The 14,890-nt window shown below is 41.7% G+C and overlaps 1 protein-coding gene across 1 annotated transcript in view; it reads right to left on the reverse strand.

Moving 5' to 3' along the window:
- Nucleotides 1-14,890, reverse strand: part of OBSCN (obscurin, cytoskeletal calmodulin and titin-interacting RhoGEF) — a 4,979,884-nt gene that overhangs the window by 396,757 nt on the left and 4,568,237 nt on the right. Inside the window, exon 78 of the mRNA XM_044066040.1 lies at nt 3,993-4,063. Within this exon, the coding sequence (XP_043921975.1) occupies nt 3,993-4,063 (71 nt within the window). The remainder of the gene's footprint in view (nt 1-3,992; nt 4,064-14,890) is intronic.

Below are 14,890 nucleotides of genomic sequence, written 5' to 3' on the forward strand. Positions count from 1 at the left end.
GAATGCCCCATTTGGCATGCACCTCACTAGACACCTGCAACAACGGGAGAGGCTGCAAAAGTACCTCACAAAGAGGATCCTAGGCCTTAAACAGTTGTCCTATACGGACAGACTCAAAAAACTCCAATTATTCTCTGTCTCTTATCGCCTACTTAGAGGCAATCTCTGCTTAACTTACAAAGCCATGCCTGACCCAGCTCTGTTAGAAATGCTACATCTAAAGAAATCCCAATCCCTCCACACCACACACTCCAGAGACCTCAACCTCATTACCACAATCAACAGAGCATACTGGAGGGACAGGTTCATAACCCAGAGACTGTCCATGCTATGGAATTGACTTCTCATACATGTCAAACAGAGCACCTCGTTGACCATCTTCAAGAGAAATCTTGAAGAGTGGATGGGAAATAGAAAATTCACCCAGGGATAACTCCAGTGGCTCTACCCGACAGATGCAGTGGCAACTAAGATCGGGTGGCACGATGCCAGGGTAATCCTATGGCTAGGCTTGTAAGAGGCCCCAGGGCCATTAGCCTAGTACACATCAATGAATCTATGAAGCTATGAAGAGATTTGGAGAGCTCTTTTGTCAAATCTATTTGTGGACTGGTAAAGTGTGTCAGACAATTCAGCGATTGCAGGGTGAAGGTCGCCGAGGCATAGATGTGCTTTCCAAATCTGTCCAAAACCCTACACTCCCTGTTAGTTGGAAAGACAGATGAAGTCTGTTGTGTGAGCTCTTTCTTAGTGGCTGCTGCCACAACCATGGCATCTACTGGGACCCTCCTGCTCCTGTGTGCTCTGTCCTTGGGGGGGGACTAAAAATCTATCCGGTTGCTTGGGGACAGGCTCCACAGTATCCAGCTTCTTTATTGAATGGCATGAGACAAGGTCTATTAGCTCATCAGCCAGAGGGCTCATCCAAGACATAGCTTGGCCAGATCCAAAAGCCTCCAGGAACACCAACCCCTCCTGGGAAAGGGGGGGTGGAAGATCATCCACCTTTTTGCCTTAGAAGCTCCAGTATTTCTCCAAAGGAGACATCCTCAGGTGAAGTTCTTGGGGGACCCTTCCCCCTCATCAAAGTTAATGCCCTTAGTGACAGATTCCTGTGTGGAATCCAAGTGTCTCTTTTTACATGTCCTCTTCCTAGGGACCTCATCAGTGGTATGGTTTGGTGAGGTATTGCAAGTGACAGGGGCATCCCCAGGGACTGACTGGAGGCTTGTTCAGATATGCTGTCCTGGTGGAATAGAAGAGAGAGGCTCAGAACTCATACCCAATGGTGGAACAGAAATAGGATCTTAAGGGTCAAGGATGCCTCTCTCTAGGCAGACCCCATTACCTCAAAGGCAGAGAGTCTAGGAGAAACAGAAGTCAGAAGAACCAGAGCTGAAGATCCTGTGCTGATGAGCCCTGAATCCCTCCAAATCCCCATCTCGAGGAGGGAGTCAGACCTAAGCTAACCACTGTTTAAGCACCTAAAGGCAAGGACGGCTCTGAAAACATCAGAGTTGACCCCAACCCCAGGAGCCAATGCCTGAACTTCAGCTCCAAGAGTCCTCCTGCTCTGAAAGCAAGGGAAACAGGTGACTCAGAAACATGGTTGGAGTTGAAGAATGGTCTGCGTTTGGATCTGAAGAGGACACCCTCAAGGATCTCGGAACCCGAGGGCTCTGAAGCCATAGGATAGATGAGAGAAGGAGATATCAGTTGACGGTCAGTGGAGGGCAGGGTCCACAGGGGAACTCACTGTTACAAAAGTCCCAACATAACTGAGAAGGCCTGCTCTCAAAATTACACCCCGCTTTCATGAAAATGCGAGTTCTCTTCACAGCAGCACCTGTCATTCCAATATTGACCCTCTCCTTAATCACTTCTGCTTTTTTCACAGCTCTTAAACACTCAGACATCTCTCTCCTTTCGTTTACTTACAGACCTATAGCAAACCTGTGCCCTACAACAAAATCTTTGTGAAACTTACATAAACAACTCTAGGATCACATAAACAAATATGGACTTCTTTCTGATAAGAATCGCAGTTTCCTAAGTTCTTTCAGTATCTTGACAGTATTACACACAGTCACTGACACTATTTATAACAATATAAATAATTTCAAACAAACAGGAAATCTATTCATTAATATGACAACAGAATTTGGAGAAGTAAATCAAAACCTGATCCTCTATAAACAGAAAATTCAGTTTTGGCCCAAATACAATAAGATAGTTTCAAAGTTACCTTCAAAACAGAATATTCCAAGTATACATAGGAACTTGCCTTTTGATTAAAGGCACTATTAACACTGGAATCCCACAAGTATCTGTCCTTGGACTACTGTTATGCTCCTAGTTTATCAATGATATATCCATTGACATGCCCCACCTCAACCTGCTCCTTTAGGCAGATGATATCTTATCACTTAAATTATGGAAAAAAAACTCCTTGACACCTCAACAGAGACTGCAATCTAGTTTTACAGATTTATGATACAAGACAAAGAAAAATATGCTCCAAATCAATTCCGTGAAGTCTGAAATCATGATGTTTGGCACCCCAGAAAAATTCCTAAATCCAAACTCTTATTATTACTGATACAGATGGCAATCCACTACCACTAATACCAAAACAGAGGCATCTAGGGACCACCTTGGACCTTACTCTTTCATTGGTCAGGCATGCTAACGATATTATTAACAAAACACTCCACCAACAAAAAAAAGCTATAGAATCACAAACCTCCTCACCCCTACAGCTTGTAGTGTCTTAGCTAAAAAATGTGTCTATCCCTAAAATCAAATGTGGGCTTCCTCTTGTAACCTTACATTTCAGGTCGAATACATATAAAATGCATGCCACTATAAACAACATTTCCAGATTTGTTGTTCTTGTAGAACCCCAAAGTCATCAATGTCAACTTCTACAGAAGTGTAACTGCCTACCTGTATATGACAGAGCCACTTTTCTACTTAGTTTCCAAATCTATCTTCTTCTTTCGGCTTTTCCCGGTTAGGGGTCGCCACAGCGGATCACCTGTCCGCTCATGATTGGCAGTGGAGTTTTACTGTGTCGAGTTGCCAGCCCGGCACCCAACCTTCCACAGAAGGCACACACACACGCACGCCTAGGATCAATTTAGAGTGTCCAATCCACCTACAGCATGTCTAAATCTATAAGATGTTAAAAATGGGACACCACCCCAAAATAAAAATTACAAATCAAGTAGTCTGACTACACACTTAAAGAGAGAAAAAAGACAGCATTGCCCTCATTAGCCATCATTTTAAAGCATCCACAGGAGAAACAGCTAGACACATCTGTTTGGCATCAGCTACCTGCAGAAGTGAGGCAGCAAGAGACCCTTCAATTATTTGGAAACAAATTAAAAGAACAACTGCTTAAGGACTACAAATGTTCTTGCTTCTGTGACAATGGCTAGTCCTTGCAGCTCAAACTGTAGTTACAGACATACTTTTAACAAACGGCAGCTGACTGAATGCCTTCCTTAATTGCACATACTATAAATAATTATATTATTTAAATTTATAATTGCAGATAACATGCAAATGTATTATCTCAACTTTGTACTATGTATAACTGTGTGTATTAATATATGTATCATTTTTCGTTTGTGTCTTGCACCAAGGAGCCAGGGTCTTGGCTGAAAAGGATCTGTTGACCAGTCTACTTACTCATTTATCAAACTGAAATAAATAAATAAATAAATATAAATAAATAACTAAATAGGTGGTGAAGTCTTCCACAACCTATTATTAAAAACTACAGACTCTGACCATTAATTAATCCAAATACTGGTTATGAAAGAGAAATTCACTGGATTCATAATTCATTTTATTCAAGCTCTAACAGATAAGAACAAAATTAATTTTATACCTAATTAAGTACCCTTTAATATTTACTGTATTACCTAATTGTGTTCATGAACATGACAAAATCTGATGCTCCAATCTTGTATTTCTCATCTTACCTTTTGTTTTAATTTCAAAACCATCAAAGACAGATTCTGGTTCTGGCGGTTGCACAGAAATACTGATCAGTCTGAAAAAATAAGGAAAGAAAAGAGAATTATTAAAGAGTAAATTTCCAAATTCAATATCCATAGCAAATTCTATTAACATCCCCTTAATAGTCAGGGAAGTCGTCTAGTACTACATATACACATATGAGTCTGATAAACATCCGGCACAAAGTACTTGAACAAATGTGTTTGAAATTCACATATAAACGCAAAGAATGTAGTACATTTAAATAAATAAACCAGTTAAACTATAAAAAACAATTACACTACTTACATATACCAAATGCTTTTTCATATGGAAGACACAAAACACACTTCAAAAATAACTCAGCCCTCCAACAAATTGTTTGGACTAGAAATTCTTATCCTCACAATTTTTAAAAGCTGCCCATGTATATATTTCTTGACAAAAAAAAGAAGGTGCTTATTGACAGCTGACTCATGAAGAAGGGGAGTAAGATGATAAAGAGGTGCGAGAGACACCAAATAATAAATTAAATAAGGGCGGGGGGCTACTTGTAAATAGTCTAGAATCAAGTTGCTCTTTGATAGTGCGGAACAAGTGGGCAAGGTACTAGAAAACATGGGAAAAGAAGCATTGTACATATTGTTCTGTAAGTAACAGTAGTATTTGGTAAAAGTATATATGAAGAGGTTTTAAATAAAGCAATGCTAGAGATTTATATTGTATTAACAGAGTTGTAGTTCCTAGTACTGGGCTATGTCTGAAGTGTAATTAAGACTGGGGGTATAAAAGAGGGGTGAAGTAACTGGGAAGGATAAGTGCGCAATGTATGGAGAATGCACAATGTTGTAGTGGGATGGCTGTATTAAAGTTATATATACAGAAAAAGGTAGGTGCTTTTTTGTCAAAAATATGTAAGTGGGCAGTAAGAAAGTGCTTACTTAACCTTAAGGGTACATAAAAATAAAGTATAATAAGCAGCTTTCCAGCACTGGCCTTCATAAATACTGGCACAAGTGATAAAACGCTGGTCATCAAATAAAATCATATAAGGTGAGTAAATCCAAATGTCACAATGTATTGTTACAGTAACCTCCACTGAAGAATCTCACTGTTACCCCTTCCTTTTCTTAATCACAATTTATACTCAGGGTTCCACAATGGAAATGGCATCCATGGCCCTAATCAAATCTAATTTTAATTTGCAATTTATGGGTTTGTAGATTTTTCAGTATATATGAAACATGATTTTCTTTTAATCGGTTTCCTAATATGAATGAAGGGTTAAACAGACTGTACAGTATTCACTGTGCATTTCTTTTTATACTTAGGAGAATCTAGAACTTCAACAATGACAGTATATATTCTCATGCAATATGCATATCTAGGGAAGTGAGGCAAGCATTTAAATGTGTCTTTCAAACCAGCTCGAAAAGTACTCTAGTCATTTTTAGAGTAACGTCTAAAAGTGGTTATGCTGATCCAAATAAAACTGTGTGAATTCTAAAGAAAGCACAGATATGGCCTTACTGTATCAACAGAGTTAAGAAAAGAGCCTCCTTGAACAATTTGTATAGTTGGCTTCATTCTTTCTGCCAAAAGAAATATGGCAAATTTTCAGTAGATTTATAGATTCTATTCTCATGGGTATGCATGCTGTGTGTCAACATACATCAAGATGTTACACAACGGCTATGTAAGTGTACATGGCCCTTAGTCCACAAATTAATTTCCTACCCACTAGAATGAGCCTTCCTGTAAATTAAAATATGAAATAAAAAAGTGACACCTACATACTAGCAAGTAATGCACTGGGATATGCTTATGAGAGCTGAGGCTAGACAGAAAACATGGTCACGGACAGGAGGCTAGAGGAAGGGTATTCCTGAATTATTAAGGAGAATCTTATCATACACTGACCAATACACTAGGAATGTTTCTTTATATCTAACATCAAGGTTCCTCCTTGATAGACCCCACCATAGCTGAGATGAAATCTAAACAGAAAATCAGCAAGGTGAAAGGAGACAGAGGGCCACACTCAAACTTCAAAAAATTGAGTTCTGAAGTACTGCATTAACAAAAGAAACTTGACTCCAGGAGTTGTAGCTGAGAAAGTAATATTTGTCAAAAACAAACACCAAAAATATGAGTGGCCAAGGCTCAGATGCATGCAGTGGAGGCATTCTTAAATCACACACTGCAGTCATTCTGCACTTAGTGTGGATTGTGAGTGTGGAATTTACCAGTGAGTCATCAGCTGCCTCAAGTCAAAAAGGCAATGCAGCTGGCAATTTGCCTGAGAATGGCAACTATTAGTCCTGTCTTTGGTGGTGCAAAGGAAACATACAATAGTTCTAGCTTCCTGAACACAGAGACATTTTACATAAAACCTGAGTTAACACTGCACATTCACAGGGTTAATTTTTTCCTGCTTATTTCTGCCATGGCAAAGCAAACAGGTAGATGAATGGACTGATTCAATGAAAACTTTGAAACCACCTTCAAGATGAAATCTGATACTGTTCAAATGGACACCCAGGTTTAAAAAAAAAAAAAAAACAGACGAGGGTCCCGGAGCATAAGGTCCTGAAGTTCCAAGGTCAAGTGAGAAGAGCATGTTTTCCCATGAAACACAATTCAATGCTGCCAAGCTATCAGGATCAAAGAGCTGATGGATAAACTTGATAACCGTGAGGTTTAGGCCAAAAGAAAAAAATGCAAAAAGAGATGATGTCCATCAGAAAAAAAAGACAGTTTCTATGACACAAACTTCGATGCCACTGAACCAGCGAGTTTGATTTTGGAAGAAGCAAGCATTGTTAATCATGATGGTCAAATCCATGGAGGGAAGGGTTTCTTCAAAGGAGGATTGTAAAGCACAAACCTTTAAGGAACTGCTTGACAGGCTGGAAGGCCATAGTCCTGCCATCACCAATATTAAAATGGGCAGAAACAGCTAATGTTTGCACCATGACTGCAGAGTAACAGAGTGCTAAATCGCAGAGTTTCTTAAAGGAGAACATTACCTGCATGCTGACAGTACAAGGTACAGTTCCATCTAAACTGAGAACCTGCTCCATATGGGGGAATAGAGCTGGCAACTGGAAGGCCCCATAACAACTTCAATAATTTCTGAGAAAACAGCTTAGAATTCCAGTGAGAGAAGCTAGGCCCTGAGGATGAGGCGGGGGGGGGGGGGGGGTAGCTAAGACCAGATGAGTTATCCACTTACCCTAGACCAAAGTGGCTGTAACCACACTATTCTTGGCCACTGAAGAGTATCAATAATTATTTTTGTTGTTTCTTCCCTGAGCTCTTCTATGAAGTATGGAATCAGGGAAAATATTGGGAATGCATACAGGAATCTCCCATAACACAGGAAGGCAAACATATCATATGCTCTGCTATACTAAACAAAATAGAATGGACCATATACTCCCAGGTGATAAAGGGTCCCAGGTGATAAACAGGTCAATCCCTGGAGTGCCCTATATCTGCATGACTTGGACCACATATGGCATCTGAATCAGCAGTTAAGACAGGACTGGAAAAAGTAATCTCACAGCTGGTTCACTTGACAGCTCTGTGTCTAGCCCACTGCAAGATGAGTATCACCTCCCTACACAGGGAGTATGGCCTTGTGTCCCTTTGTTCTTGTAAATGGCATAACATGGGGTGGGTGCTAGACAGGATCATAAGAAGAACCTGAATGTGGTCTTTCCCTGAAGCCTTTATTTAATACTACGAACCCCATCCAGGACCCTACTCTGAGTCCTCAATCAGAATGCCACAGCCATGACATCCTGGAAAGACAGTGTCCATGTCCATGCCTACGAAGGCAAATATCTAAGCAAGAATCAGAGAGAACATCTCCTTGTATTGCCTAAACACAATTTCTTAGCAGGACAGAAATGATCAAGACAAAGAATCTTCACTACAATGAATAAATCTTTATTAGACAATACACTCTTACACTTCTACATCAGGAAGCATTAATAGTAGTATTAAACCAGTTACACTTCTAAGTCAGGCAAACATTAATATTAATATATAATGAGCTATACTTCTATGTCAAGCAAGCATTAATATTAATATCAAAGAATAAAAAATGTTAATACATCACCGATAAAGTGAGACACTTTATCCTAGCCCACACTTTGACCGGAAAGCCCCATTGCAGTCAGGTAGGAAACTCTATCGGGAAAGTCCTGGGCAGTACATCCACTCCACAGGTGAGGCTTCTACTAACTGACAGAGTCCAGTTTTTATACCCTAGCTATTTACCAGTTTTCCTGGTTCCTTAACCTTTAGGAATCAACAAAGACTTTCCAGAACAGACCATTAATGTTGGCCACCCATCCCAGAATTTTCAGTCAAGCTTGCCAACCCCTATGACTCTGCAATTTCACTTGAGAAAAATATGAGTGTAACAAACAAGCACCTTATCAGACTTCTAGAAATGTCAAAGAATGTAATAAATAAGTGTCTTTTAGTCACAGAGACTAATAAACAAGTGTCTTATCAAACTGCTAGAAATGTAAACGAATGTAATAAACAAGTGTCTTTTAGTCACACAGACTAATAAACAGGTGTCTTATCAAACTTCTAGAAATGTAAAAGAATGAAATAAACAAATGGCTTTTAGTCACATAGACTAGATGATATACAAGTTTTAAAATAGTTCTGTTTCATAGAAAAATAAAGTATAATTACACGCTTTCACTCAGTTTTCTATACTGAGGCAGAAGACAATCTTTCATTCACTCAAGGTAAAAGCCTTTCGTGTCACATTCATATCACACTCCTAGATGATGGTCACTCCCAGTGATTGTGACCAGGGAAAGATCCACTGCATAGATGCTTCCAGGGAGTCAGGAGTCACTGAAAAAAGGCTACCAACCTCCTTTATTCATGACATCTTGGTAAATACTTTCAGTAATGAAAGCCCAAATAGTAACAATATACATGGAAAGTAATGCCCGCCTTGAGCAAACCAGAGAAACTTGCTGTGCGGACTCCAAGCAGTGATGTGCTGAAAGGCATACATTTCAGTCACTAACACCATTAAGGTTCTCTACCTTAGTAGAGGAACAAGACCAGTGTGTGGTACCTGTGTACAATGGAGGGCTAACTACAGTCCTGTTATCATAACAAGAGTAGCTGAGAAAGTCGGAACAAAATTCTCAGGGAAGGTTGCTGGTACTTCTATAAGGCAATACTGTCTGGGACAGCAACCATAACTGACTTATAAACAGAAAGAGCTGTAAATCACACCTGATCCATTTTTATGACTTGGTTACAGGTGAACTTTGCATGAGAACACAAGCAGGTATAGTCTACCTGAACTTAAACAAGGCCTTTGAGTCAGTCCATTAGAAGAGGCTGATAAGAAAACTAGAAGGACTGAGGACAGGACTAAGACTGAGCATACCTCTCAACCTCTTAGCACAATAAATCTAGACAAAGCCAAACATAATGTGGGGACAAAGCCCCAAAAATAGGGACAACTTTGCAATATCTCTCTTACAAACTTAAAAAAAGTTGCTAAAAATAAAAGGTTTTGTGTTAACATGCATTTTCTGAAGTATATGAAGGCTTACATTCAAATGGCTGTCATTATTTAGTGACTTCAATCTTCAATGACTTACCAGAAAAACAAAACTTTTATGAGGAACAGCTGAAAAATATGACGCAAAAATCTGGACATTCCGTGAAAAATCTACACAGTTAAGAGGTATGACACTGAGGGACTGGATAGCTGTGTAGATAAATTGTAGACAATGGCTAATTGTGAAGAAAGGGACAGTCATAGGTTCAAAGGTGTGTGCTAGGCTAAAGGCCCTGGAGCCTTTACAAGCCTAGCCCATAGGATTAACCTGGCATCATGCTACCCGACTTTAGTCACCAGTGCCTCTGTCGAGTAAAGCCACTGGAGTGATCCCCAGGGTGAATTTTCTATTTCCCACCCACTCATCAAGATTTCTCTTGAAGAGGGCCAGTGAGGTGCTCTGCTTGACATGTATGGGAAGTCTATTTCATAGCACGATCAGAATCTGGGTTATGAACCTGTGCCTCCAGCATGTTCTGTTGATTGTGGTAATGAGGTTACGGTCTCTGGAGCGTGTAGTGTGGAGGGACTGGGATTTCTTTAGATATACCATTTCTAACAGAGCTTAGTCAGACATGGTTTTGTAAGTCAAGCAGAGATAGCCTCTAAGTAGGTGATATGAGACAGAGAATAGTTGGGAGCTTTTTTAGTCTGTCCATATAGGACAAATTTTAAGGCCTAGGATCCTCTTTGTGAGGTACTTTTGCGGCCTTTCCAGTTGTTGCAGGTGTTTAGTGAGGTACATGCCAAATGGGGCACTGTACTCAATGACTGGTCTAAAGAGGGAAGAGTAGAGGGAAAAGAAAGAAAGCTTCTATGATTCCTGAGTGGGGAATGGTATCAAAGGCCTTGGCTAGATCAAGGTAGGCTGCATGAACCACCTTGCATTCATCTGTAGCTCTGGTGACTGACTCAAAGAAGTTGACCAAGTTGAGCAGGCATGATCTACCCTTCACAAATCCAAACTGTGTGGGATCCAGAGTTTGGAGATTCCCTATATCCTTGTTTATTAGGTCCATGACACGTTCCATGGCTTTGCATATCAGATTCGTCAGGCTAATGGGGCGATAGTTCCCAGGGTCTGTAGTAGCTCCTCCTTTGTGGAGAGGGAGGACTGTAGCAGTGTGTTATTTGGTAGGGACAAAGCCTGAGGTGAAGGTGTGACTGAACAGGCCACACAGGTAAGGTGCCAGTTCACTCTGTAGTTCATGAAGAACACAGCCACGGATATTGTCAGGTCCTATAGAAGCTGTATTCTTGGCCTTGGACAGTGATGTTTTAACCTGTGTAGCATTAATACTGGGTGCCTGGCAATCTACTGATATTGTGACTGGTCCCTTGTGGGGGGGGGCAGAGGGGTAAAGTTGGCACTGAATCTGTCGGCCAGTATACTGACAATATCTGTTGGCTCGGTATAGGAGGTACCATTGTGTAGTAGCTCAGAGCAAATCTGGGTATTGCCGTGGAGATAATTATAGAAGGACTTGTGGTTTTCTTTACTATCTGCTGCACTTCTGTCTTCATAGCCAGTTTTAGAGGATTTGATGACGGATATCAACTTTTTGTTGAGGCTGATAAGGGAGTTTTTCCAGTCTTGGGACGTCACCTTATTCCAGATCAGTTTTCTCCTTTTGTTGTACAGTCTGTTTATGGCAGGAGACCACCAGATTGGCTTCCTTTTTTTTGAGGAGAGTGTCTTGGTTCTGTTGGGTATGGCAAAATCCATGCATTTGTGTACGTGTTCGTACAGTGAATTGGTGTATGATTCAGCAGTCATGCAACTGATCTCCATTTGCATGGTTGCCGTGAAGTTACCCACCTCTGTTTTTAGGAGACCAGAGTTAGATTTGGAAACGTTTTTCATGGTGGTTACCTTTGCGGGGGGGGGGGGGGCTGGATTTCCAAGGTGATTAGTTTGTGATCAGATCTAACCAGGGAGGATATGACTATTGCTGTAGAGCAACGGTTGCCCATGTTAGTAATGACCAGGTCAAAGATGCTGCTACCTCTAGTGGGGGTAAGAACGATCTGGTCCAGGGCATTGGAATTAATGAATTCCAGAAAACATTGGGCTAGTGTATTGGTACATGAGTAGTTTTACCAGTTAATGGAGGGGTAGTTGAAGTCGCCTAGTATGAGAGTGTTAGGTTGGACCCTAACATTCTCCAGGGTGCTTAGGACCGTGGAGTGTATGTCTTGGGACATGGTTGGGAACCTATAACAGGCTACAACCTGAATCGTTGTCTTACCCAATGTTAGCTGCACCTGAAGTATCTCAGATGAGTTATGTTGGGCTACTGATCTGGAGGTGTGCGCATCCTTTATGAATATGGAAACACCATCACCTTTGGAGCTTCGGTCCAAGTTCTGGGCCGAAAGGTGTGGAATGAGTTATAGCCTCGTAGTGCAGGGCTGCTTTCTGCTGCCTTGAACCAGGTCTTCATTACAGCACAAATGTTGATGTTCTCTATTTTAAGGAGTACTTCAAGCAAGTGCATTTTGAAATTTAGACTTCTAGCGTTGAGCAGCATTCCCCTCACATTGCATTTGTTTGTAGCTGTTACACTGGTAATTTGGTCTTTGGAACACTGCCTAAAAAAGGCACTACAGGGGTGGCAAGAGTCTTGGCCAGTAACCGGAAGCCTAGGTGTGACAGATGCAGGCCATCTCTGACAAAGCATTGAGGTCTGTCAGTCATGTCATCCCAGGCAGGCAGATACTGGATCCCCTTAGAATGACACCAGAAACTTAGCCAGTTGTTGAAATCAATAATTTTCTGCTTGTACTGTGGTATCATACTGGGTGATGGTAGGATGCTGCTCAGGGCTAGGGTCATACCCGCCTGGGCTACATAATCCGAGAGCTCCTCCATGTCTCTTTCCATGTAGTCCAGGGAGGTATGTCTCAGGTCATTCACACCCACATGTACAATGACAGAGTCATATCTATACCTGTTGTTGAGTGTCTGAGTGCTTGTATTATGTGGCGGATCCTGGCACCTGACAGGCAACTGACTGTTACTTTCTCCTTATTCAACCTAGTGAGTGGGACATCAGTGTGCCTCACTATCGAGTCACCTATGACCAGTGCGTTGGGCATGCTGTTTTGTCTTAGGGGCTTTCGTTGAATGGCATGCTGTTCAGAAGAGTTATGTGTTTCGTGATTAGTGTTGTGTTGTGGTGGTTGAGTGCGTTTCTGCCTTGGAGATCTCTATTGTTTGGGTAGATTTTTATTGACAGCCTCCACAAAGGTGGGTATGCGGTTTATGTTTTTATGTGAAGGCAATTCTGGTGTGTGTTCTGGAGAGCTATGTGTTCCATGTGGTGTGGTGCAAGTGTTGACCTTCTCCTCTTGACCAGCTATTCTGGTCTTGGCTGGAGAGTGCGTGGCTTCCAATTTGGATATACAGGGTTGCCAGTGTACCTGAGGCAGTTGCTACATTGCCTCAGGATGCCCAAGTTCACCAGGTTAATAGGATAATGCACAGGGAACAGACCTTTAGACATGCCTGGAAGGGTGGGCATTAATAATAAGTACTGGAGCTGTTTCCTTGTAGAATGTTTAGTGCTGGTAGCACTTTTTTGTGCTACAATAATTGCTACAAGAAGTCTGGTAAAGTGCTAGACTAATACGCTAGTAAAAGTGTAGGAGAAGAGAGAAAGTACAGTTGTGTATACTTACCATAAATGTAGATTTTCAAGTGTATTCACTGTTGCAGTCATCACACTTGGGTTATCTGCCTGCAGGTAGCCCTCAAGTCGGCCCAAATACCAGAGTCTTAGGATTTCTGCATCGGATGCTGTCGCTTCTTCCATGACATCAGGTCGTCAGGGATATAAAACAGGCAAGCCGACGCCATTACATCATTTTTCTTGCTCCAAATGTCAGGAGCCCCCAAACAGGAAGCTAGTATATGTTGGGGAACACCACCAGTAAAAAGCAAATACCAATGCCATTTGGAATGGCAATAGAGAGTAGAGACAGAAAGATACAGAAAGCCAGGGGGCTGGAGGGAGGGAAACCAGGACTGCAACAGTGAATTCACTCGAACATCTACATTTATGGTAGGTGTACACAACTGTACTATGTACTTTGTGTTTCACTGTTGCAGTCATCACACTTGGGTTGATTCCCAAAGCTGAGGAAGGGTGGATGCAGTCAAGAAGTGTTAGGGCTGGCTAGTAGGCCTTGCAAGACTGCTGTAGGAAATCCAGCTCTGGATTTAGAAATGATTGGTAAATGGTAATGCTTGATGAAGGTGTGTACAGAACTCCAGGTTGCAGCTTCCAGAATGTCCCTGGTAGGGACTCCCCTGAGAAATGCTGTAGAGGTGGAAGTAGCCCTAGTGGAATGTGGTCTGATCCCCTTGTGGGGTAGGTTTTCCATGGTGCTTGTAGCAGAAATGGATGCAGTGTGCTATCTGTTTGGAAATAGTTTACTTTGAAATGGCCTTACCCTCTGCCCCTGTAGCAAAGCTGACTAGCAGCTGGTCAGAATTTCTGAAAGGTTTAGTCCTGTCAAGGTAGAACCTGAGCTCTCTGTGCATGTCCAAGGAGTGCAGGATCCTTTCCCCTTTATTCTGAGGGTTAGGAAAGAAGGTTGGAAAATGGATGGATTGGTTTAGAGCCACACTGGACACCATCTTATGCATAAAGGACGAGTTAGTCCTGAGGGAAACCCTGTCAGCATGGAAAATAATGAAGGGTTCCACAGCCATTAGTGCCTGTAAATCAGACACTCTTCTTGCTGAAGTTATGGCTAAAAGCAAGGCTGTTTTCCAAGAGAGGAATTTTAACTCTGCTGAAGCTGCAGGTTCAAAAGGGAGGAGTGTGAGCTTTTCCAATACAAAGTTAAGGTCCCAGGCAGGGGTGTGTGCTCTCCTAGGGGGGCCTTAAGTTGTTAGCCCCTCTCAGGAACTGTTTGATGAGAGAGTGAGAAAATAGAGGTGGCTCAGTATTATAATAAGCTGAGATGGCAGAGGCATGAATCTTAATGGAGGAGAAGGATAGGCCTCTGTGGAGTAGCTCTGCTAGGTAATCCAGGATTAGAGGTGAGGAGGGTACTGCTGTGTCCTTCCCTTGAGACTGATTCCAAGAACAATATCTTTTCCATTTTTCAGCATAGGATTTCCTAGTTCTAGGCCTTCTGGCTTCAAGAATGACGTGCAGCACCTGTTTGCTGAGTGTTGCTGGTGGTGTATTCAAAGGATAAGCCAGACTGCAAGGTTTAGGGATTGCAATTGTGGATGCAAAATTTGTCCCTCCTGCTGAG

This window comes from Protopterus annectens, chromosome 3.part0, assembly GCF_019279795.1.
Source record: "Protopterus annectens isolate FY-2018-M chromosome 3.part0, PAN1.0, whole genome shotgun sequence".
In the NCBI taxonomy this organism is placed as follows: domain Eukaryota; kingdom Metazoa; phylum Chordata; order Ceratodontiformes; family Protopteridae; genus Protopterus; species Protopterus annectens.